Source organism: Oncorhynchus mykiss, chromosome 32 (assembly GCF_013265735.2).
Source record: "Oncorhynchus mykiss isolate Arlee chromosome 32, USDA_OmykA_1.1, whole genome shotgun sequence".
Taxonomy (NCBI): Eukaryota; Metazoa; Chordata; class Actinopteri; order Salmoniformes; family Salmonidae; genus Oncorhynchus; species Oncorhynchus mykiss.
In genome coordinates, this window is record NC_050572.1 from 40,842,485 (window position 1) to 40,869,215 (window position 26,731).

A 26,731-nucleotide genomic window follows, 5' to 3' on the forward strand; every position below is an offset into this window, starting at 1 on the left:
GCAACAATGCAAAACGTTATGTTTGGCGTAAAAGCAACACAGCTACACACACCATTCCCACTGTCAAACATGGTGGTGGCAGCATCATGGTTTGGGCCTGCTTTTCTTCAGCAGGGACAGGGAAGATGGTTAAAATTGATGGGAAGATGGATGGAGCCCAATACAGGACCATTCTGGAAGAAAACCTGATGGAGTCTGCAAAAGACCTGAGACTGGGACGGAGATTTGTCTTCCAACAAGACAATGATCCAAAACATAAAGCAAAATCTACAATGGAAGGGTTCAAAAATAAACATATCCAGGTGTTAGAATGGCCAAGTCAAAGTCCAGACCTGAATCCAATCGAGAATCTGTGGAAAGAACTGAAAACTGCTGTTCACAAATGCTCTCCATCCAACCTCACTGAGCTCGAGCTGTTTTGCAAGGAGGAATGGGAAAAAATGTCAGTCTCTCGATGTGCAAAACTGATAGAGACATACCCCAAGCGACTTACAGCTGTAATCGCAGCAAAAGGTGGCGCTACAAAGTATTAACTTAAGGGGGCTGAATAATTTTGCACGCCCAATTTTTCAGTTTTTGATTTGTTAAAAAAGTTTGAAATATCCAATAAATGTCGTTCCACTTCATGATTGTGTCCCACTTGATTCTTCACAAAAAAATACAGTTTTATATCTTTATGTTTGAAGCCTGAAATGTGGAAAAAGGTTGCAAAGTTCAAGGGGGCCGAATACTTTCGCAAGGCACTGTACCTATATTTCCCTATAGTAAACAATGGGACGACCTCAGAGTTCCATGAGTAATTTTTTGTTGTTTACATTTTAACCATAAACAATGTGAGCAGGTCTCCATTGCCAACAATAGCAAAGCAGGAATTGTGACATAGTACAATAAACTTGGATTAGAACGTTCGGAAGGCAAGTTGGTGCCACATTGTTCAATAGAACTAATAGGAGCTGGCAGGGTGAAAAATGCCCTAAAATAAGGCCTGTTTATTCGTGATTACTTAAAACCAAGTCAGGCAGCTGGGATATATGATAATATTATGAAACTAAACTCCACCGCGGATGCAATGAAATAGTTTTTATTTGAAAAAGGCGACCACTCAGCAGACGGGGGAGGGGCTGTGCTACTGCTGTGCACGAGTAACGCAGGGAGGAGGGAAGGAGAGACGATAAACAGCTACCAACCAAGCCGACTCGCGCTATAGTTGAATAATAGCTGCCATAGGTAGGTTATTTATCATCCAATAGGAGTATTTAGTACCTGTCTTGACTGCAGCAAATTGGGAGATGCTAGTTAAGCTAGCTATATAGATAGGAAGGCTAATTGAAGCTGCATGCGCTTTCTTGTCCTACAGTTACAAATAACAACAACTCCATTCAGAATATTACATAGCAGCCTACCTGTTGGCTCTTGGTCATTGTAGCCTATCCTTCTCCTTTAACTTTTAATTCCGTCATTTTAATTAAATCTCCTATGGATTAGATATCTCCTAACTTTTACCACACACTGAGGCTCCATGACTGTAGCCTATTGCCACTTTGATGACTTGTGATTGGCCAACAACAAGTTACACACACCACTCTCGTGAAAAGACAAAGGGAACTCTGTCAGGAGGGAATAGTCAATTATCATGAACCAGTCCACTTGTTTCTAATATGAGTTGGATTATATCAATATTGATATGAAATATATGTATATGTATGGAAATAAATTATTGATCTATTATATATGGATTCATTAATATGATTTTTGTCAACAATTTGGCCTCATTTACCTGGGTACAGAGGCCAGGCAAAAAACCCTCCCTCCCCATTTCCCTTGCAACTTTGAAGCTTCCAGCAGATTGTACCTATGCTGAACCAACCTGCTGAAGCCAGACAGAATGAGAAGCTGAGCAGCCCATGACAGCGGGTCGTGTTAGGGAGGACCTCAAGGGTCCTCAAGAGGATAATAAAAAATATTACTATTATTATTATTCCCAGCTCCTTGATGATGTGAGGCCTGATGCAATTATAACTCCACCAGTAACAGCACCGTAACAGCAGGGGCCCACCAAATGGTTTGCCCTGCTTTTAATGGACAGAATCCAGACCGTTCATATGGAATCAGGAGAACATCCTTGCTTTTTTACATAAGGATCTAGGCTGGGAGACAAGAAGGAAACTGATACTCTGAACAATGACTCACCTTTCCCGATGGGCAAAGGATGTATCCATCAATAATGGAACAATATTCAATTCCCTAAGGAATTCCCTAAGGGATTCTTCTCCCTGGGGCTGGGTGCCCCTCCTGCTACCACGTAATATGCTACCACAGAACATTTCAGCCAATCAAGCAAGGAGCCTCAGCACTTAGCCCCGACCTCACTTACCTCACTGTCCATTCAAACTGAGCTATCAAAGTGTGGTGCGAATAATAGCCATGGCCGACTGAAATCCTTCTGCTACTCAGACGTCAGCGTAGTTGGTAACTGGAAAGTGGCCCTTGATTATTGATCCCCCCCGATCTCAATGAGTGGGGGCCAAACACCAATATTGGAATTTGAACGATTGTCCTCTGCTCTCGCTTCGATCTCAATTGGACGAAGACACCGACCTGGAACTGTTTGAACAGGGACCTTTCGCACTGAAAGGATATTTGTGAATCCGAGAGATTGAGCTATTACCGAATTACACGTTAGCACATTCAATGCAGCCTTTTCTCACTTTTTTAATCCCTCTGGGTATGAGCGTGTAACTTTCTTTCACTTAAATTCCCTGCTTTGTCTCATTTAGAATCATCGTGACTTTAGTTTTTCTATCCTTGTGAGTTAAAATAAACCATCCTCCTATCCCTACTTGCTAAGAAAGTTTCCTCAGGACTTAAATGATAAGTGGTGCCCCGTTTACTGTACAATATGGATACATTCATATTTTATATTCCATAATTAATTACCCAATTAATTAGACATTATCATAAGAACCTAAAAAGGTTATTTGGTTGTCCCTATAGGATAACCCTTTGATGAAACACTTTTTGGTCCAGGTAGAACTATTTTGGGTTCCATGTAGGACCCTTTCCACAGAGGGTTCTACATGGAACCCAAAAGGCTTCTACATGGAACCAAAAAGGGTTCTTCTATGAGGACAGCCGAAGAACCCCTTTGGAACCCTTTTTCTGAGAGTGTATGGATGAGCCATTTATGACCCTTGAGGTCAACTATGTCAGAGCTCTCTATTTACCATTATATACAGTACCTACTGCATTTTAGTATATGTTCTAAGTGACACGACCCTTTTCTTGCTGTGCCATAGGTGTACATTCTGTGGGGTCTGCTGTCAGAAGTATATCAATGCCAACATGGATGAGCGGTCGGTCAGCACGGTACGATCCACAATGAAGGTGTTCGCAAATGGCTCAGAGACCATCATCTTTGTCTTCCTCGGCATCTCGGCCATAGATCCGTCAATATGGGTGTGGAACACAGCCTTTATCCTCCTCACACTCCTCTTCATCTTTGTGTTCAGGTTCATAGGTGAGTTTGGGTCATAATCTTTAGTATGATTTTGTGAGAGGGGGAATCAATGGAGATTCTATTTCGCTCAATCTCTATAGGACGAACAATATCGTAGTTTGGAAGTTTAGGCAATTGCCAACTTGCAATCCCTGTGTGTATGGTTCAATATTATACACAATCAATCTCATTGAAGGCTTCACATTACCAGCACTGACACGATGTGTGTGTATGCAGATATTGGAAAAAGATGCATCTAAAAATAGCTTGTTTCAAATACGAAATACCCGACAGACCAATATATCGAAATAAAATAAAAGAGTACTTTTGTATTGTATCTAGATTAAATTCATGCATTTTAATATATATATATATATATATATATATATATATTCTCCCCAATTTCGATCTTGTCTCATCACTGCAACTCCCCAACTGGCTCAGGAGAGGCGAAGTCATATATTCTCTGAAACATGACCCTCCTAACCGCACTCCTCATCACCCGCCAGCTTAACCTGGAAGCCAGCCGCACCAATGTGTCAGAGGAAACACAGGTTCAACTGGTGACCGGGGTCAGCCTGCAGGCACACGACCTGCCACAAGGAATCACTAGAGCGCGATGAGCCAAGTAAAGCCTTCCCAGCCAAACCCTCTCCTAACCCGGGCCGGCGCTGGGCCAATTGTGCGCCGTCCTATGGGAGTACCGGTTGCAGCACAGCCTGGGAATGAATCCAGGTCTTTAGTAACGCCTCCAGCACTGCGATGCAGTGCCTTAAACCACGCCGTCACTCGGGAGGCCCCAAATACAGTCATTTAGGTATCTTTATATTCTCAAAATACAAAATAAAACTACAAGAATTTTCTCAGTAACGATAATCGTTTTACTTGCTATGACTTTGAAGTGTTTGTTTTTTTACAATTTTGTTTGATGAAGACTGTTAGTTGCTATGGATAGAGTGTCTGCTAAATGACCTAAATATACATAAAAACATTTACAATAGCAAAGCACACTGGATATTATTATTGGTCTCATTTCAGGGCTGGAGCTAAATAGAATAATAACGAGCATGCTTTGCGAGTGTTCATTTGAACATTTGCAGTACATGTACATTTTGGTAATTTAGCTGATGCTTTCATCACACCAGTGCCGTCAGACTTCTAATACCAATGCATGGTAAAGGGGATCACAAAATTGTGAAGGGGACCACAAAATTGTGAACTGCTTCTAAAAAAAATTGGTATGGAAAAGTATTTAGAATTTTTAAAATGCAAATTACAGCTCTCGAAAGTATCTTGTTACAAAGTTATTCAAAATTAATAGAATATATATTTGAAATACTGTCGCTAGTGAAAGTCTACACACCCCACATGAAATTACTATACTATACTTCACTGTAGTGTTTTCACATTATTCTACAGAAAAATAGAAAACTCCATAGTTGAGCAAGGGATACTACATTGTGGAGTATAGTATTCTATAGTATACTACATGATTCTATAGTAAGCACTACACAATCGAGGGATACTACAGTGTAGAGTATAGTCGTCTAGAGTATATGTAATGGCATTCCTCCTCCTCTCCTGAGGAGGAGTAGCGAGAAGGATCGGAGGACCAATGCACAGCTTGGTAAGTGTCCATAACGTTTATTTTAAGACATAAACTAAACACTATGAGATACAAAACAATAAACGTGAACATGAACAAAAACCGAAACAGTACCATGTGGCAACAAACACTCACACGGAAACAAACACCAACAAACCAAAAGTGAAACCCAGGCTACCTAAGTATGATTCTCAATCAGAGACAAATAACGACACCTGCCTCTGATTGAGAACCATACTAGGCCGAACACAAAAACCAACATAGAAAAACAAACAGACTGCCCACCCCAACTCACGCCCTGACCATACTAAAACAAAGAATAAAATAACAGAACTATGGTCAGAACGTGACAGTATATTACTGTTAGTACAGAATTCTATAGTAAGCACTAGAATATTCTGTAGTAAACTGTAGTATTCTCCTTTAACTTTGCTCTTTTCATATTTATTTTGATCCTGACAAACTCCCAAGTCCCTGCCAGTGTCAATCATGTCCATATCATGATTCTGCCATCACAATATTTGAAAATGATCAACAACATTACATTCACTCCACATTACTTGCCTGTGTAAAACAATCCACTCCAAATAATCCATTCTGTTTGCAACAACGTTGTAAAGTAATGCTGCAAGACAACGCAGCAAAGAAAATTTATAGTAACTTTTTAAAAACGGATTTAAAAACTGTGGTTTTGGGTCCAATACAACACATGGAGAAAGGCGGGATACCTACTCAGTTGTACAACTAAATGCATTCAACTGAAATGTGTCTGCTGCATTTAACACAACCCCTCTGAATCGGAGAGGTGCGGAGGGCTGCCTTAATCAACATCCACATCTTCAGCATCTGGGGAACAGTGAGTTAACTGCCTTGCTCAGGGGCAGAATGACAGAGTTTTACCTTGTCAGCTCGTGGATGCAATCCAGCAACTAGGCTACCATAGTGAAATTATAGGTTATTTACATAATAACAGAGAACTGGGGTTATCAGTGAAATATTTCACAATAGGATTTTGTTTCGGAATTCCCATAACTTGAAGAACCAAATCACAAATGTATGGTGAAGACAGACCGGGAGAACATCAAAAAGGGTGTGCCTTCACCCTGCATAAAAGAGCTCTCCACTCACTGATCATTTTCAAAAGGTGCAGTGAAATACTTCACTGAAAATATCAGAAAACCAAGATTATGTAAATAACCTTGAGTTCTATATTTCAAATACTCATTCAATATTTCACAATGGGATATATATGTCGTGTCTTTGGCATCATTAATCTGAAGATGAATCTTTATCAAATAACTCTCTGTAATTATTATTACGCGATTAAACTGATTAATCATGTAACTGTAATTAACTAGGAAGTCGGGGCACCAAGGAAAATATTCAGATTATAAGTTATGATTTTCCTAATATAACTTTCAGATATTTTAATATCTGATCAATTAGTCTTCTAATTAATGAATTATTCTTTACCTCATGTTATTAGTCTCATTCCAAACGTTGTAAATTGTTGGTTATCTGCACGAACCCAGTCTTCACTATGAGTCATCCATACATCAATTGTCTTAAATAATTTTATAATAATATAATAATAATAATATTTATAATATTAATAATATAATATAATAATATTTATTATTATTATTATTAATAATAATAATATTTACTAACTAAGTAATTCACAGAAATGCATAAACAAACAGTAGATAGTTACAAGGAAATGATAACGGAGTTTCCCTAGTGGGATAAACCGGTATCGCGGCTTGGTGGACACAAAGGGATGTGGGGGTCAACTGAGATGAGACGCGACAAAGTTGATAATTATAACAATGGAAATGCTAATCCTTTGTACATGAACGCTCACTCATTCGGGAATAATTGCAATCAGTACATATATTTACGCTCCGTGTGTCGTCGGGATCTCTGTTGAAAAGTTTGTTTCTGTTGGAGAGTTTGTCTGCCCTCTCTCTGTCGTGGTTAGAATGGTTAGTTCAGAGTGACATTCATTCATGTCGTAATAAAATAGATGTTTCGGCGGTTGTCGGTCTTCGCGTTCAATGATACCAAATTCCTAGCTGCAGACTAGTAATTAATATCAAAGACTTGTTCTTATTCTGTCGGTATCGATAGTCTAAGAGTTTAACCACGTGGTATGGTTAAAATTTTCAGCCATCTACTCAAACCTTAGCTTATACTCAGGTTTATGGTCTCCTCTCAAACCTTGGCCCTCTCGTTATCGAGGTAAGCTGGTCTGGTGATAGAAAACCCAGGTGGGGGTTTTATTCGGAAGAGCAGAAAAGGGCCTGTCCCAGGACGCAAGACCATACCTGTGCTCATGAGCGGTCCTGTGATTTAGTTAAACTCCAAAGGGAATTGGAGTTTCCTTCATTAAACAGTCCAAACAGTATTAGCCTCACTGATTCATCTTATACAACAATTAGATGTAAGACTCATAACTGAGGCTGTTATATAAACAGCATAAATGTAATGTGATCGTATTGTCTCCCATGAGTTTCACAAAATTGTACCAACGGACCAGTTCGTAGCTGGATTCTTCACCAATCTTTTATACCTTCTCCAGAACATAAATGTTGTTCGGACCTCATGTTCTTTGAGGTGGAAGAAATGGCTTTGTTCTCTCTATGAAAACTCACTCTCTCTCTATACTGTGGCCATGAGGAGATAATCTCCTCCAGGAATTTACGACCTGAGGTCGCAGCAGCCTGAGTGTAGGAGACAGAGAGAGGGGGATGGTGCTCGCTATACCCAAAGAGGGCAACGTCATGACTTAGTGAACTCCTGTATCGCAACATGCTCTCAGGAGGTCCTGGCACAGATCACCCTCATAGGTCCCGAAACAGATCTCCCAGAGGAAACACGCCCAGTTCTCTGTAGCAGAGGGCCATAGCAGGCCCCCTTCGAAGGCCAACATCCAACTATTAGAATAAATCCTAATAGCCCCCACTATCCCAGCAGGATAGTGTAAGAGAAGAGAAAGGTATCCACCTTCTGTTGAAGGCAGGTACCAAGGAGAGCATAACAGCATAGTATGAGGGTTTCGTCCACTCCAGCAAAGGTACAGACCACACTTTGGAACAAAAGGAGATGCTCTTCTGGGAAAGGCAGCAGCCAGGAAGTCAGAAAGAATCCCAAGAGCTGACCATGAATAAACTATTCGACTTGAGCCACAGAGAGAGGTTAAGCAGACTACATGTAGGTAACCCAACTAAAACAGACCGGGCAAACAGTGTGTTAGCAGGGGACCGAAGGAAAACGGTCCACATGCCGGTCGTGCGCAGGGCATGTAGCCAACTGGCGACCGGGGCAGACACACGGGTCATAGGGGTCCGGGTCAAAGGGTACCATATGCAAGGCTGCCATACGAGACCCTGCAAAAGCCAATCATACCAGGACTGGTCATAAGGAGGTAGAGAACCGCCTGACTGGAATGTCACTTGTTATCAAGATGAGCTCGTAGGGCGAGGTGCAAGCCTAAATCCCCCATTATGTGACACGGAGAGGTTATGAAATGAAAGTAGAAAATCCATGGTGTCTCATGGGTGAAAATCTCTGGGTAGAGATTCTGGGGGCTGTGGAAAATAGATGAAAAATGGAGCTTGAAGGTAATGTTTGAGCCTTTTTGAGACTGAGCCCATAGTGCATGGTGGAAGGGCGGTTAACCATGTTAACCCACGGGGCTACTGTGAGTGAGAGAGCAATTGCGTCACACCCTCCATACGGAGCCTCTGCACCATATAGCCAGATCAAGCATAAATCGGCTTTTAGGAGGGCAGCAAAACCCGGATTCCCCCATGTTGTGCTTGTCCAAGCTCGAGGTGCCTTAGCCAGCACTTTGTCAGTAAGGGACTTATAGTATCCCACAATCACTTAAATTCCCATAGGCAAGCTGGAACTGCAGGTAGCAGTTGTTTTATTGGGGCTGAGCTAGTGGAAACTCTTCTCCCATCGTGCAGATCCCTTTCTCGGTCTGTTCCCCAGGGAACCGGCCACTCACTCTGGTCGTGGCTCGGCTATAGACATCAAAGAACCCAAATTACAGTGGCGCAATGGCGTCTTCTCTGTCTTTGGGGCTGTCCCGCCTAAGAGACTGGGACCTGGTCGACCTCAATGTCAGTTGCCGTCTCAAAGAGACTGGCAAAGTTAATCTCGCCATTATCCTCATCGTCCCTTAATTTGCCTTTCCCCAAGACTGATAGAGAGCAGAATCAAGGCTATCCATGATCTCGTTCCAGCTATGCTTGGTCGTGATTTGAACCGGGCTACCGAGAGAGAGGCCCGTTTCAGCCTCTTCTTCATATATGCCTCAGTTAGCGACTTGCAGCAATCGTAGAAGTCAGAAGAAGTCCTTGAGCGCCATCTTGGCATGTTTCTGTCCCAAGCACATGATGCACAGAAGGTCAACATCCTTTCTAGCAATCCTAGAACAGAAGGCACAAGAACATTGGGATTTGAGTGCTGAGCAAGCTCGTTTTGATTAGGGATAGTGGTAGCCATTGTGGAGAAAGAAGCCATGATGGCTGGCAGTGATTAGCACAGTAAAGAACCCTATAGCAATGAGGCTGAACTGCATTAGCTAGCAGCTACCCGGAATTGTACTGTAGCTAGCTCGGTGCTAGCTGAATGGTTTGAGCTAGGACGACTGAAAGAGCCGTGTGGCCGGATCAACAGTCTAGTTAGTACTGGGAAATGAACGCAGGTTCGTGAGGGGGAGAGCTAGCAATTCTACTGTGTTGCAGGTAGAATTGTGAGGTTAGCTTGCCTTGCAGTGAGCTAGCCGAGTTAGCTTAAACATTGCAGCATGGGCTAACCGAGTGTAACAGTATAAGTTTAGACCGTCCCCTCGCCCATACCCGGGCGCGAACCAGGGACCTTCTGCACACATCAACAGTCACCCTCGAAGCATCGTTACCCATCGCTCCACAAAAGCCGCGGCCCTTGCAGAGCAAGGGGAACAACTACTTCAAGGTCTCAGAGCAAGTGACGTCACCGATTGAAACGCTATTTAGCGCACACTGCTAACTAAACTAGCCGTTTCACATCCGTTACACTCACCCCCCTTTTGACCTTCCTCCTTTTCCGCAGCAACCAGTAATCCGGGTAAACAGCATCAATGTAACAGTATAAGTTTAGACCGTCCCCTCTCCCATACCCGGGCGCGAACTAGGGACCTTCTGCACACATCAACAACTGACACCCACGAAGCATCGTTACCCATCGCTCCACAAAAGCCGCGGCCCTTGCAGAGCAAGGGGAACAACTACTTCAAGGTCTCAGAGCAAGTGACGTCACTGATTGAAACGCTATTTAGCGCACACCGCTAACTAAGCTAGCCGTTTCACATCCGTTACACGAGTCACACTAGCTAGCGATGTATCTAGCTAGCAGGAGGGAGGACCGAGGTAGAAAAAGATTTTTACATGAACAATGCTACTGTGTCCCAGGTAGAATAACATGGTTAGCTTGCCTTGCAGCATGCTAGCCAAGTTAGCATGAGCCATGCAGCATCGGATAACTGAGTCCCATTAGCTAATGATCAGGCTAGCTAGAAAAAGTAGAAAAGTGAATTTCTACAAGAAATACGGTTACTACTCAGCCTCACGACTGGGTCCAAAGTCACACTTTTGCCAGCAATATGCCTTGCGGGTCGCCTGTGAACTTTTAAGAGGGAAAACAAACCAGTCATGCTAAAGGAGAGCAATAGTTACGGAAGAGAAACAACAATTGTCAGTGAGGAGGAGAGTGGCCTTTTTAATGCTTGCTAATAACATTGCTAATAATAAAGTTATCTAGCTTGAATAAAGGCATGCTCCCAAACTTTGGCAACCAATAAGTATTTCTTAAACCTTCCGCTTTGGGCTGGATTTATCAATGTGTAGTGCATACAAGAGAAACACAAATTGTCAGTGAGCAGGAGAGTAGCCCTTTGATGCAGATTTAGGGCTTGATAAGCTTGCTAATAACATTGCAAATAATAAAGTTAGCTAGTTTGCATAAAGACATGCTCCTTAACTTTGGCAACCAATAAGTATTTTTTAAACCTTCTGCTTTGAGCTGGATTTGTCAATGTGTAGTTCATACACGCATAATCTATGAGCAGAATTACTCAAATTACTCAATTTGCCTTGAAATCCCTAGTTTGAAAGCTGCAGTTTTTCTGGAAGCTTTGCTGCACCATTTTCCCCCACGTGGGGGGGGGGGGGTTCAAGTTCAACCAATGAGCTTTAGCTCTTTGCCAGTGACTCTTGCTAGCTGTCAAGAGTCACATCACAGCAGAGCGAGTGAAAGAGAAATGATGTGATGCAGATATCTGGACATATGTGGCGCAGTCCTCAATTTTTGAGGATAACTTTTGGCTCGTGAGTGCTACTTTCAGAACTACTGGCTGAAAAGTAAACAAACGTACCAGATAATCTCTTTAATATTGACAATATGGTCAGAGTAGCTACATTATTCCTATTGATAAGGTTGTCATTGTCAAAAAATGGATGTTATCTTTTGGTTGAAAAGGTCAAACATCACACTCGGCAAATCTGGTAACAACATTTTCTATTGAGTTTACCACTTGTAATTCCAATTTGGAGGGTCATTCATTTCCCACTGGGAACTAGGAGCTTCCGATAACTAAGATAGCATGTGAACGTGGCATAACTATGAGGTGTGAAGACATACGCAATCAAGTCTTCATTTTTTAAATTTAAATTGAATTAATTAGGAAAAATATGTATCATTTTATTTCACATTGAAAATGTGAAGTAGGTTGTATAGATCTGTATGGAAACACTCTAATTTAATCCCTTTTTAGAAGTAATTTTATGGTAGCAAAATGTGAAGACTGCAAGGGGGGGGGGGGTGTAGACTTTCACTAGGCACTGAACATGTAACATAAATACTGCCTATCTCTGTGTGTATTTATATCACAGGGGTCTTTTTACTGACCTGGATTCTGAACCAGTACCGACTGGTTCCCTTGGACTTTATTGATCAACTAGTGATGGGCTACGGTGGCCTACGTGGGGCCGTAGCCTATGGCCTTGTGCTCCTGCTGGACGAGAATAAGTACAAGGAGAAGAAACTGATGATCAGCACCACCCTCATAGTGGTGTACTTCACTGTCATGTTGCAGGTAAAATAGCTCATTTAAATGTCAAACGTCAGTCCATACATATTTCACCATTTGTAGTTTTCTTTCATATACTATATGTCTTGAACAGACTGGTATGTGTTAATTTGCTACCGGTTTACTATATTTTCTCCTTATTTGTTGCAGGGAATAACCATGAAACCACTGGTGACCTGGCTGAAAGTGAAGAGAGCAGCAGTGTCAGAACGCACACTAGCAGAAAAAATACAGAATAGGGTAACTATCTGATCAGAAGTCTTTGTTGTTCATCAATCCCAAAGAATCAGACAACAAACCTTATATCTCTGTAATAAATCCCCAAAGTAATGTTTCTACTTTTGTAAACTGTACTAAACACTTTTTCAATCACAGGTCTGTCAAATGAATGACAGACCTGTCAGGGGAGAACACAAATAAATTAGTAGCAGGGCAAGATTCATTTGGACTTTAAATAAAGCGCACTTGTGATGATATATTATTTGTAAGCTAGTACACTCGTGATGAAACAGTGTGAGATAGCGCACTCTTGGTATAATACTCTTATAGGATAAGCAACTGGTGGTAATTGGCATGAGAATGCATACTCTGCTTTCAAATCAAATAGCTCCCTCCTAAGAACAGCTAGCCCAGGAGGTCTCTAGGAAAGAGTGGTGACACAACATACAACAAACATACAGTGCCTTGCGAAAGTATTCGGCCCCCTTGAACTTTGTGACCTTTTGCCACATTTCAGGCTTCAAACATAAAGATATAAAACTGTATTTTTTTGTGAAGAATCAACAACAAGTGGGACACAATCATGAAGTGGAACGACATTTATTGGATATTTCAAACGTTTTTAACAAATCAAAAACTGAAAAATTGGGCGTGCAAAATTATTCAGCCCCCTTAAGTTAATACTTTGTAGCGCCACCTTTTGCTGCGATTACAGCTGTAAGTCGCTTGGGGTATGTCTCTATCAGTTTTGCACATCGAGAGACTGACATTTTTTCCCATTCCTCCTTGCAAAACAGCTCGAGCTCAGTGAGGTTGGATGGAGAGCATTTGTAAACAGCAGTTTTCCGTTCTTTCCACAGATTCTCGATTGGATTCAGGTCTGGACTTTGACTTGGCCATTCTAACACCTGGATATGTTTATTTTTGAACCATTCCATTGTAGATTTTGCTTTATGTTTTGGATCATTGTCTTGTTGGAACACAAATCTCCGTCCCAGTCTCAGGTCTTTTGCAGACTCCATCAGGTTTTCTTCCAGAATGGTCCTGTATTTGGCTCCATCCATCTTCCCATCAATTTTAACCATCTTCCCTGTCCCTGCTGAAGAAAATCAGGCCCAAACCATGATGCTGCCACCACCATGTTTGACAGTGGGGATGGTGTGTTCAGTGTGATGAGCTGTGTTGCTTTTACGCCAAACATAACGTTTTGCATTGTTGCCAAAAAGTTCAATTTTGGTTTCATCTGACCAGAGCACCTTCTTCCACATGTTTGGTGTGTCTCCAAGGTGGCTTGTTGCAAACTTTAAACGACACTTTTTATGGATATCTTTAAGAAATGGATTTCTTCTTGCCACTCTTCCATAAAGGCCAGATTTGTGCAATATACAACTGATTGTTGTCCTATGGACAGAGTCTCCCACCTCAGCTGTAGATCTCTGCAGTTCATCCAGAGTGATCATGGGCCTCTTGGCTGCATCTCTGATCAGTCTTCTCCTTGTATGAGCTGAAAGTTTAGAGGGACGGCCAGGTCTTGGTAGATTTGCAGTGGTCTGATACTCCTTCCATTTCCATATTATCGCTTGCACAGTGCTCCTTGGGATGTTTAAAGCTTGGGAAATCTTTTTGTATCCAAATCCGGCTTTAAACTTCTTCACAACAGTATCTCGGACCTGCCTGGTGTGTTCCTTGTTCTTCATGATGCTCTCTGCGCTTTTAACGGACCTCTGAGACTATCACAGTGCAGGTACATTTATACGGAGACTTGATTACACACAGGTGGATTGTATTTATCATCATTAGTCATTTAGGTCAACATTGGATCATTCAGAGATCCTCACTGAACTTCTGGAGAGAGTTTGCTGCACTGAAAGTAAAGGGGCTGAATAATTTTGCACGCCCAATTTTTCAGTTTTTGATTTGTTAAAAAAGTTTGAAATATCCAATAAATGTCGTTCCACTTCATGATTGTGTCCCACTTGTTGTTGATTCTTCACAAAAAAATACAATTTTATATCTTTATGTTTGAAGCCTGAAATGTGGCAAAAGGTCGCAAAGTTCAAGGGGGCCGAATACTTTCGCAAGGCACTGTATAAACAAAGAAAATGTAATTAGTCCAACCTTCTAATGCAACCCAAGTATTTTACATGGATACCAGCTCATTTGCGTCAGGGTCCTGACACAAAGCCTGCTTCAGGCTGTCTGTTGGTCCATCCCCCACTCAAAGAGAGTATTGACTGCCATTTGGATATCAGAAAAAACAACTTTGTCATGACGCCTGCCTGGCTGACTCTGCGCCCGAGGCAGGTAACCTCTTTCTGCAAGAAAATGCACTCAGCCCAGCTCTTTGGATTTGGCCCAGAACTTCCTTAACGTTTTCCAACGACGTCTCAGACCTTGTCCCACGCACCAGTAGGTCATTGAAATACACCAAACATTGTTCCGGGCACACCTTTGAGAACCTACTCCATAAACAATGTCTTTGGTTTGTCTTCGGATGCCAGAGGTACCTGCCAGTATCCGCTCCGTAAATCCAGGGAGGAGAATCAAGCTGAGCCATCAACATAATCATGGCATCTGTCTCTCCGAGGCAGTGGATAGGTGTCTTTCACAATCTTTTCGCTAAGTTGCCGATAGTCAGCAGAGAACCTATAGGTTCCATCCTTTTTGGGGACCATGACTACGAGGAGGCTTATCAAGGTTTGTTGGTGTCAGTAGATGCTATCTGTTCTATGAGCATAGGGCATCCATCTGGCTTATTGGCAGATGGGGCGTGTCAATGGTGTGCTGCACCAAGTGGGTTCGATCTACATCATTAAGGGTGACAGGAAAGCAGAATGTGTAAAGTAGGTCCCAGACTTGTTGTCGCTCCCACATGGCTTTGACAGTGGCGACTGCTGCTGATTCTGCGTCTGTGGTGACACTTGCCGCCTGTAGAACTGGTGTAGGCGGGAGCTGTAGTTCCTCATGGGGCTCCATGGTGGTGGCTATCATTGGATAGGGGAAACATGCACTCTGCAAAGGGGGCTTCCCACTGAAGGCTAGGGCTTGTTGGTTTGCTCGTACTGGGGAAGGCAGACTCACTGAAAAGGGGGATGGGTTTATCATGTTGGAACATAATGTTATTTGTCTGGAAGTCAAGCTTTGCCTCAGCCTCAGTCACCCACCTGCATCAAGACTTCACAGCGTCCCAGTATAGGAGCTCTTTCTCCAGTTACGGAGATCAAGGTTAAGCCCCAGTTGGTTAAGGGTCACTGTGGAACCTGTGTTCAGTAATGCACATGTAAAAAATAACTTGACAGCAGTTAGTGGCAAGGGGATAGGTGTACAGAGGCGAAGGGTTCTGGAAGATGAAGGGTGTTCATCAAGGGCTGAGTGTCAGTAGCTAAACCCTTCTTTTATAAAGCATCAACCAGTTAATCTAAAAGTGTTGAAATTGGTCAATTGAAATATAATCTTTACAAAATAAATATTATTTCAGACCTTTGACCACATGCTTGTCGCCATAGAGGACATTTCTGGACAAATAGGAGATAACTACATGAGAGACAAGTATGTGGACACTAACATCATATTATCAACTTCAATAAGTTATTATAATCATATAAGTATTATTTAAATAAATGTATTACATACCATACCTTCAAAGACTAAAGTTAGCACTAAATTGTTTTTTTTACTCTCTTCTCGTATCCTTCTAAGGTGGAATAACTTTGAGGAGAAGTGGTTGTACTGGCTCTTGATGACACCCATTGCCAGGAAGTCTTGTGACCCCATATTCAACATTTTCCACAAGCTCAACATCAAGGATGCCACAAGCTATGTGAAAGAGGTAAGAATGACTCACAAGGTCAGGGAAAGCCATGACAATTTAATACTGTAGTTGCAATGCTACACAATAGATTAACCTCCAGGATCACTGATTTACTGTAACATTACAACAAATAGACAAATTGGATGGCAGACCATGAAATTTGTGTATAGCAGATGTTGCAGCGGGTGCAGTGAAATGGTTGTGTTATTAGAACTGTTATGAGTTAATAACACAAGCATTTCACTGCATGCGCTGCTACATCTGCTACACTGTGTACGTGAACAATTAACCTTGATTTGATGAAGAATTTGTATCCCATTTTTATAGGGAGAACGCAGAGGCTCATTGGCGTTCGTACGTAATGAAAACAAGGCCGATGTGGATTTCAATAAGAAGTTTGGTGCCGATTTTTCAGAGATGATGCCTTACATCATGACAGAAAATATGGGACCAGATCATGTTCCAGTCTCCTCCATCTTGTAAGCAACATTTCCTGACTTAGTCTGCATCCCAATAGCACCATATTCCATATTGCTGATGTCAAAAGTAATGCACTATAGGAAATAGGGTGCCATTTGGGATGCGACCTTATGCATGTCTTAAAACACATGCATCATTAACTTGGGATGGCGGAAATGTAAACTTAAACCCTGTTGTGGGATTACACTCCAGCAAAAAATATGTTTGCTATCTCAGAGTGTTCTGGCAATTATGACATTGGTTATAATAAAGTATATAAAGTATATTGGATGGAAGGACGTTTGACATGGCCAAAAGCTCTAAAAAGAGGCAAGCACTGCTACCTTTAGGCACAAACACGGGTTTAGTTTAAAGCAACCTCGGACAACCCTGGGACAAAGTACAGGCACTGAAACTGATAGTGTGTGCAGCTTACTCACCCGTTTGGTAGATGTAATGGCTAAGTAAAGCAATATTAAATTAGAGAACTAATTTCCATGCTTTCCAATGGCGCAAACTATCTGCTTGGTCAATCTCCATTCCTACGCCCACTTGCAGCTAAAAAGCTGCTATACGTGATGCCAGAAAGACTGGCAGGGCTGGGAATGGGACCATAGGAATGGAGATTTAGGCGTGCATAATGCAATCCCTCATTAGAACAACCTTTCATAGGGGGGGGTGCTTGGTGTCATTGTCCATTTGTAAGACCCATTTGCGAGCACGGTTTAACTTCCTGATGACTTGAGATGTTGCTTCAATATAACCACACAATTTTCCTTTTTTATGATGCCATCTATTTTTTGTGCACCAGTCCCTCCTGCTGCAATGCACCCCCACAACATGATGCATGATGCACCCCCACCCCCGTGCGCAAGCCTCCCCCTTTTCCTCCAAACATTTCGATGGTCCTTATGGTCAAACAGTTCTATTTTTGTTTCATCAGACCAGAGAACATTTCTCCAAAAAGTACAATCTTTGTCCTCATGTGCAGTTGCAAACCGTAGTCTGGCGGTTTTGGAGCAGTGTCTTCTTCCTTGCTGAGCGGCCTATCGGGTTATGTCGGTATAGGACTCATTTTAATGTGAATATAGACACTTTTGTACCTCTTTCTTCTAGCATCTTCACAAGGTTCTTTGCTGTTGTTCTGGGATTGATTTGCACTTTTGGCACCAACGTACATTCATCACTAGGAGACAGAACGCGTCTCCTTCCTGAGTAGTATGACGGCTCCTGAAATTGCTCCCAAAGATGAACCCGACTTGTGGAGGTCGACAACTTTTTTTCTGAGATCTTGGCTGATTTCTTTGGATTTTCCCATGATGTCAAGCAAAGAGGCACTGAGTACAGCTCCAGTTGACTCAAATGATGTCAATTAGCCTATCAGAAACTTCTAAAGCCATGACATCATTTTCTGGAATTTTCCAAGCTGTTTAAAGGCACAGTCAAGTATGTCAACTTCTAACCCAGAAGTGAAATAATTAAACAATTGTTGCATGCATAAAGTAGATGTCCTAAGTGACTTGCCAAAATTATAGTTTGGTAACAAGAAATGTGTGGAGTGGTTGAAAAACAAGTTTTGATGACTCCAACCTAAGTGTATGTAAACTTCCTACTTCAACTGTAGGAATTCCTCTTGTCCAGATGGGATAGGGCAGTGTGCATTGCGATGGCGATTGCATCGTCTGTGGATATTTGGTGCTGTAAGCAAATTGAAGAGGGTCTAGGGTGTCAGGTAAGGTAGAGGTGATATGATCCTTCACTAGTCTCTCAAAGCACTTCATGATGCCAGAAGTGAGTATTACGGGACAATAGTTATTTAGTTCAGTTACCTTTGCTTTCTTGGGTACAGGATCAACGGTGGACATCTTGAAGCATGTGGAGACAGTAGAAAGGGATAGGGAGAGATTGAATATGTCCGTAAACACTCAAGCCAGCTGGTCTGCGCATGCTCTGAGGACGCGGCTAGGGATGCCGTCTGGGCCGGCAGCCTTGTGAGGGTTAACACGTTTAAATGTCTTACTCCCGTCAGCCACGGAGGAGCAGAGCCCAGAGTCCTTGGTAGCGGCCGCGTCGGTGGCACTGTGTTATTCTCAAAGCGGGTGAAGAAGGTGTTTAGCTTGTCTGGATGCAAGACGACGTGGTCCACGACGTGGCTGGTTTTCCCTTTGTAGTCTGTGATTGTCTGTAGAGCCTGCCACATACGTCTCGTGTCTGAGCCGTTGAATTGCGACTCCACTTTGTCTCTATACTGATGTTTTGCCTGTTTGATTGCCTTATGGAGGGAATAACTACACTGCTTGTATTCATTCATATTCCCAGTCACCTTGCCATGGTTTACTTCTTCGGGATAGGGGGCAGCATTTTCACGTTTGGATAAATAGGGTGTCCAAATTCAACTTCCTGCTACTCTTCCCCAGAGTATAAGATATGCATATTATTAGTACATTTGGATAGAAAACACTCTGAAGTTTCTAAAACTGTTTGAATCATGTCTGTGAGTATAACAGAACTTATGTTGCAGGCAAAACACAGAGGACAAACCATTGAAAACATTTTTTGAGGTCACTAAGGTTTCATTAGGAAAACCAGATTTCTAAGGGACTTATTTGCAGTTCCTACTGCTTCCACTGGATGTCACCAGTCTTTAGAAATTGGTTGAGGTTATTCCTTTTTGTAATGAAGAAGTACGGCCATCTTGAACAAGGGTCACGTCGTGTGTACTGTTTGATAGTTGCGCAAGACCAGAAAGCATGCTTAAGTTTGTTGTCTTCCTGTATTGAACACAGATCATCCCTTCTTCAATTCTATTGATTATTTACGTTTAAAAATACCTAAAGTTGTATTACAAAAGTATTTTGAAATGTTTTGGCAAGGTTTACAGGTAACGTTTGAGATCTTTTGTAGTGACGTTGGTCAAGTTGGAACCAGTGTTTTGCTGGATCAAACGAGCCAAATACTTGGACATTTTGGATATATATGGACGGAATTAATCAAATCAAATGTATTTATATAGCCCTTTTGTTGATATATTTTGTTGATAGCTGATATCTCAAAGTGCTGTACAGAAACCAAGCCTAAAACAGCAAGCAGTGCAGGTGTAGAAGCACGGTGGCTAGGAAAAACTCCCTAGAAAGACCAAAACATTGGAAGAAACCTAGAGAGGAACCAGGCTATGAGGGGTGGCCAGTCCTCTTCTGGCTGTGCCAGGTGGAGATTATAACAGAACATGGCCAAGATGTTCAAATGTTCATAAATGACCAGCATGGTCAAATAATTATAATCACAGTAGGTGTCGAGGGTGCAGCAAGTCAGCACCTCAAGAGTAAATGTCAGTTGGCTTTTCATAGCCGATCATTAAGAGTATCTCTACCACTCCTGCTGTCTCTAGAGAGCTGAAAACAGCAGTTCTGTGACAGGTAGCACGTCTGGTGAACAGGTCAGGATTCCATAGCCATAGGCAGAACAGTTGAAACTGCAGCAGTAGCACGGCCAGGTGGACTGGGGACAGCAAGGAGTCATCATGCCAGGTAGTCCTGAGGCATGGTCCTAGGGCTCAGGTCCTCCGAGAGAGAGAAAGAAAGAGAGAAAGAGAGATTTAGAGAGAACATACTTAAATTCACACAGGAAACCGGATAAGACAGGAGAAGTACTCCAGATATAACAAACTGACCCTAGCCCCCCTGAGACAGGAGGGGTCAGGAGACACTGTGGCCCCATCTGATGATACCCCCGGACAGGGCCAAACAGGAAGGATATAACCCCACCCACTTTGCCAAAGCACAGCCCCCACACCACTAGAGGGATATATTCAACCACCAACTTACCATCCTGAGACAAGGCCGAGTATAGCCCACAAAGATCTCCGCCACTGCACAAACCCAAGGGGGGGGGGCGCCAACCCAGACAGGAAGATCACATCAGTGACTCAACCCACTCAAGTGACGCACCCCTCCTAGGGATGGCATAAAAGAGCACCAGTAAGCCAGTGACTCAGCCCCTGTAATAGGGTTAGAGGCAGAGAATCCCAGTGGAAAGAGGGGAACCGGCCAGGCAGAGACAGCAAGGGCGGTTTGTTGCTCCAGAGCCTTTCCGTTCACCTTCACACTCCTGGGCCAGACTACACTCAATCATATGACCCACTGAAGAGATGAGTCTTCAGTAAAGACTTAAAGGTTGAGACCGAGTCTGCGTCTCTCACATGGGTAGGCAGACCATTCCATAAAAATGGAGCTCTATAGGAGAAAGCCCTGCCTTCAGCTGTTTGCTTAGAAATTCTAGGGACAATTAGGAGGCCTGCGTCTTGTGACCGTACGTGTAGGTATGTACAGCAGGACCAAATCAGAGAGATAGGTAGGAGCAAACCCATGTAATGCTTTGTAGGTTAGCAGTAAAACCTTGAAATCAGCCCTTGCCTTGACAAGAAGCCATTGTAGGGAGGCTAGCACTGGAGTAATATGATCAATATTTAGCACTAACTGAAGTTTATTTAGTGCTTTATCCGGGTAGCTGGAAAGTAGAGCATTGCAGTAGTCTAACTTAGAAGTAACAAAAGCATGAATAAATTTTTCTGCATCATTTTTGGACAGAAAGTTTCTGATTTTTGCAATGTTACGTAAATGGAAAAAAACTGTCCTTGAAACATTCTTGATATGTTCGTAAAAAGAGAGATCAGTGTCCAGAGTAACACTGAGGTCCTTCACAGTTTTATTTGAGACGACTGTACAGCCATTAAGATTAATTGTCAGATCTCTTTGTTTCTTGGGACCTAGAACAAGCATCTCTGTTTTGTCCGAGTCTAGAAGTAGAAAGTTTATTGCCATCCACTTCCTTATGTCTGAAACACAGGCTTCTAGCGAGGGCAATTTTGGGGCTTCACCATGTTTCATTGAAATGTACAGCTGTGTGTCATCCACATAGCAGTGAAAGTTAACATTATGTTTTCGAATCCACAAGAGGTAAAATATATAGTGAAAACAATAGTGGTCCTAAAACGGAACCTTGAGGAACACCGAAATTTACAGTTGACTTGTCAGAGGACAAACCATTCACAGAGACAAACTGATATCTTTCCGACAGATAAGATCTAAACCAGGCCAGAACTTGTCTGTGTAGACCAATTTGGGTTTCCAATCTCTCCAAAATAATGTGGTGATCGATGATATCAAAAGCAGCACTAAGGTCTAGGAGCACGAGAACAGATGCAGAGCCTCGGTCTGATGCCATTAAAAGGTAATTTACAATGCAGTCTCAGTGCTATGGTGGGGTCTAAAACCAGACTGAAGCATTTCAGACTGAAGCATGTCTTCAGGAAGGCAGTGAGTTGCTGCGCAACAGCTTTTTCAAAAAATGTTGAGAGGAATGGAAGATTCGATTTAGGCCGATAGTTTTTTATATTGTCTGGGTCAAGGTTTGTCTTTTTCAAGCGAGGCTTTATTACTGCCACTTTTAGTGAGGTTGGTACACATCCGGTGGATAGAGAGCCGTTTATTATGTTCAACATAGGAGGGCCAAGCACAGGAAGCAGCTCTTTCAGTAGTTTAGTTGGAATAGGGTCCAGTATGCAGCTTGAAGGTTTAGAGGCCATGATTATTTTCATCATTGTGTCAAGTGATATAGTACTAAAATACTTGAGTGTCTCTCTTGATCCTAGGTCCTGGCAGAGTTGTGCAGACTCAGGACAACTGGGCTTTGAAGGATTTAAAGAGGAGTCCGTAATTTGCTTTCTAATAATCATGATCTTTCCCTCAAAGAAGTTCATGAATTTATTACTGCTGAAGTGAAAGCCATCCTCACTTGGGGAATGCTGCTTTTTAGTTAGCTTTGCGACAGTATCAAAAATACATTTTGGATTGTCCTTATTTTCCTCAATTAAGTTGGAAAAATAGGATGATCGAGCAGCAGTAACGGTTCTTCGATACTGCACGGTACTGTCTTTCCAAGTTAGTCGGAAGACTTCCAGTTCGGTGTGGTGCCATTTCCGTTCCAATTTTCTGGAAGCTTGCTTCAGAGCTCGGGTATTTTCTGTATACCAGGGAGCTAGTTTCTTATGAGAAATGTTTTTAGTTTTTAGGGGTACAACTGCATCTAGGGTATTGCGCAAGGTTAAATTGAGTTCCTCAGTTAGGTGGTTGACTGATTTTTGTCCTCTGACGTCCTTGGGTAGGCAGAGGGAGTCTGGAATGGCATCAAGGAATCTTTGTGTTGTCTGTGAATTTATAGCACGACTTTTGATGCTCCTTGGTTGGGGTCTGAGCAGATTATTTGTTGCAATTGCAAACGTAATAAAATGGTGGTCCAATAGTCCAGGATTATGAGGAAAAACATTAAGATCCACAACATTTACTCCATGGGACAAACTAGGTCCAGAGTATGACTGTGACAGTGAGTAGGTCCAGAGACATGTTGGACAAAACCCACCGAGTAGATGATTGCTCTGAAAGCCTTTTGGAGTGGGTCTGTGGACTTTTCCATGTGAATATTAAAGTCACCAAAAAATTTGAATATTATCTGCTATGACTACAATGTCCAATAGGAATTCAGGGAACTCAATGAGGGAGGCTCTATATGGCCCAGGAGGCCTGAAAACAGTAGCTTTAAAAAGTGATTGAGTAGGCTGCATAGATTTCATGACTAGAAGCTCAAAAGACGAAAACATTTTCTTTTTGTGTAAATTGAAATTTGCCATCGTAAATGTTAGCAACACCTCCGCCTTTGCGGAATGCACGGGGGATATGGTCACTAGTGTAACCAGGAGGTGAGGCATCATTTAACACAGTAAATTCATCAGGCTTAATCTCTGACTCCCCATCCCGCATGAGGGAGCGTAATCATCGACTGACACTAATTAGCATAACGCAACGGACATAAATATTCCTAGAAAATATTCCTATTCATGAAAATCACAAGTTAAATATATTGAGACACAGCTTAGCCTTTTGTTAATCACCCTGTCATCTCAGATTTTCAAAATATGCTTTACAGCCAAAGCTAGACAAGCATTTGTGTAAGTTTATCGATAGCCTAGCATAGCATTTTGTCCAGCTAGCAGGTAACTTGGTCACGGAAATCAGAAAAGCAATCAAATTAAATCGTTTACCTTTGACGAGCTTCGGATGTTTTCACTTACGAGACTCCCAGTTAGATAGCCAATGTTCCTTTTTTCCAAAAATATTATTTTTGTAGGCGAAATAGCTCCGTTTGTTCTTCATGTTTGGCTGAGAAATCGCCCGGAAATTTCAGTCATGAAAACGCCGAAAAATATTCCAGATTAGCTCCATAATATCAACAGAAACATGGCAAACGCTGTTTATAATCAATCCTCAAGGTGTTTTTCAAATATCTATTCGATAATATATCCACCGGGACAATTGGTTTTTCAGTAGGACCTATTGGAATAATGGCTACCTCTGTATTTTACTCGAGAATCACTCCGGGAGCCATCAGGTGACCAGTTGCGCAATGTAGCCGCTTACGGGTGTTCTTCAACATAAATGCGTAAAACTACATCACAATGCTGTAGACACCTTGGGGAATACGGAGAAAAGGTAATCTGGTTGATAGCCCATTCACTGCTCAATAGGGACGCATTGGAACGCAGAGCTTTCAAAACACGAGGCACTTCCGGATTGGATTTTTCTCAGGCTTTCACCTGCAATATCAGTTCTGTTATACTCACAGACAATATTTTTACAGTTTTGGAAACTTTAGAGTGTTTTCTATCCTAAACTGTCAATTATATGCATATTCTAGCATCTTGTCCTGACAAAATATGCCGTTTACTACGGGAACGTTATTTTTCCCAAAATTAAAATACTGCCCCTTTTAAGCCATGTTTCAGTCAGGCCGATCACATCAAGATTATGATTAGTGATTAGTTCATTGACTATAACTGCCTTTGAAGTAAGGGATCTAACATTAAGTAGCCATATTTTGAGATGTGCGTTATCACGATCTCTTTCAATAATGGCAGGAATGGAGGAGGTCTTTATCCTACTGAGATTGCTAAGGCGAACACCGCCATGTTTAGTTTTGCCCAACCCAGGTCGAGGCACAGACACAGTCTCAATAGGGATAGCTGAGCTGACTACACTGACTGTGCTAGTGACAGACTCCACTAAGCTGGTAGGCTGGCTAACAGCCTGCTGCCTGGCCTGCACCCTATTTCTTTGTGGAGCTAGAGGAGTTAGAGCCCTGTCTATGTTGGTATATAAGATGAGTGCACCCCTCCAGGCTGGATGGATGGAGTCCGTCACTCCATAGCAGGCCAGGCTTGGTCCTGTTTGTGGGTGAGTCCCAGAAAGAGGGACAATTATCTACAACTTCTATCTTTTGGGAGGGGCAGAAAACAGTTTTCAACCAGTGATTGAGTTGTGAGACTCTGCTGTAGAGCTCATCACTCCCCCTAACTGGGAGGGGCCAGAGACAATTACTCAATGCCGACACATCTTTCTAGCTGATTTACACGCTGAAGCTATGTTGCGCTTGGTGACCTCTGACTGTTTCATCCTAACATCGTTGGTGCCGACGTGGATAACAATATCTCTATACTCTCTACACTCCCAGTTTTAGCTTTAGCCAGCACCATCTTCAGATTAGCCTTAAAGTCGGTAGCCCTGCCCCCTGGTAAACAGTGTATGATCGCTTGATGATTCGTTTTAAGTCTAATACTGTGGGTAATGGAGTTGCCAATGACTAGGGTTTTCAATTTGTCAGAGCTAATGGTGGGAAGCTTCAGCGTCTCAGACCCCGTAATGGGACGAGTAGAGACAAGAGAAGGCTCGGCCTCAGACTCCGATTCGCTGCTTAATAGGGAAAACTGGTTGAAAGTTTCTGTCGGCTGAATGAGAAACACCAGTTGAACATTCCTACAGCATTTCCCTCCAGAAACCATGTGAAAGTTGTCCGGCTGCGGGGACCGTACGAGCGGATTTATACTAACGTTACTATCTGTACTTACTGGTGGCACAGACGCTGTTTCATCCTTTCCTACACTGAAATTACCCTTGCCTAACGATTGCGTCTGAAGCTGGGCTTACAGCACAGCTATCCTCGCCGTAAGGCGATCATTCTCCTGTACAGCAACTGCAATTAGAAGGCATCATGTTAATGTTACTACTTAGCTTCGGCTGTTGGAGGTCCTGACGAACCACGTCCAGATAAAGAGTCCGGAGTGAAAAAGTTGAATGAAAAAAAGTTGGCGGAGGGAAAAAACTAAAATATAAACGGTAATTAACAAGTAAAACCGTAAAGTAGCAAAGTAAGGTTGGCAACAAGACGCACAAAACGCACAGCAACACGTAAACACGTCTGCAAGTTGTGATCGAACAAAAGGACCATTTGTGATGTTTATGGGACATATTGGAGTGCCAACAAAATAAGCTCGTCAAAGGTAAGGCATGATTTATATTTTATTTCTGCGTTTTGTGTCTCACCTGCAGAGTTTAAATATGCTACTCTCTCATTGTTTACTGTTGTGCTATCATCAGATAATAGCATATTGTGCTTTCGCCGAAAAGCCTTTTTGAAATCTGACATGTTGGCTGTATTCACAACGAGTGTAGCTTTAATTTGGTATCTTACATGTGTGATTTAATGAAAGTTTTATTTGTAAAGTATTTTATTTGAATTTGGCGCTCTGCATTTTCCCTGGCAATTGGGAAAGAGAGGTTAAATGTGATAGTTCGTGCTTTCAGTTTTGCGTGAATGCTTCTATCTATCTACGGTTTCTGGTTTGGGTAAGTTTTAATTGTCACACATCCTGATAAACTCAGTCACCGTGTCAGTATATGCGTCAATGTTATTCTCAGAGGCTACCCGGAACATGTCCCAGTTTGCGTGATCAAATCAATCTTGAAGCGTGGATTCCGATTGGTCAGACCAGCGTTGAATAGTCCTTAGCATGGGTACTTTGTGTTTGAGTTTCTGCCTATAGGAAGGGAGGAGCAAAATTGAGTTTTGATCAGATTTGCCAAAAGGAGGGCGGGATAGGGACTTGTAGGCATC

At 42.3% G+C, this 26,731-nt stretch overlaps 1 protein-coding gene across 1 annotated transcript in view; it reads left to right on the forward strand.

Annotated features, from left to right (window-relative positions):
• nhe3b (putative sodium hydrogen exchanger 3b) overlaps positions 1 to 26,731 on the forward strand; it is a 70,236-nt gene that overhangs the window by 27,638 nt on the left and 15,867 nt on the right. The window contains 6 exon segments of the mRNA NM_001160482.1: positions 3,297 to 3,517; positions 12,044 to 12,246; positions 12,391 to 12,480; positions 15,938 to 16,008; positions 16,159 to 16,288; positions 16,598 to 16,749. Coding sequence (NP_001153954.1) covers positions 3,297 to 3,517; positions 12,044 to 12,246; positions 12,391 to 12,480; positions 15,938 to 16,008; positions 16,159 to 16,288; positions 16,598 to 16,749 — 867 coding nt within the window.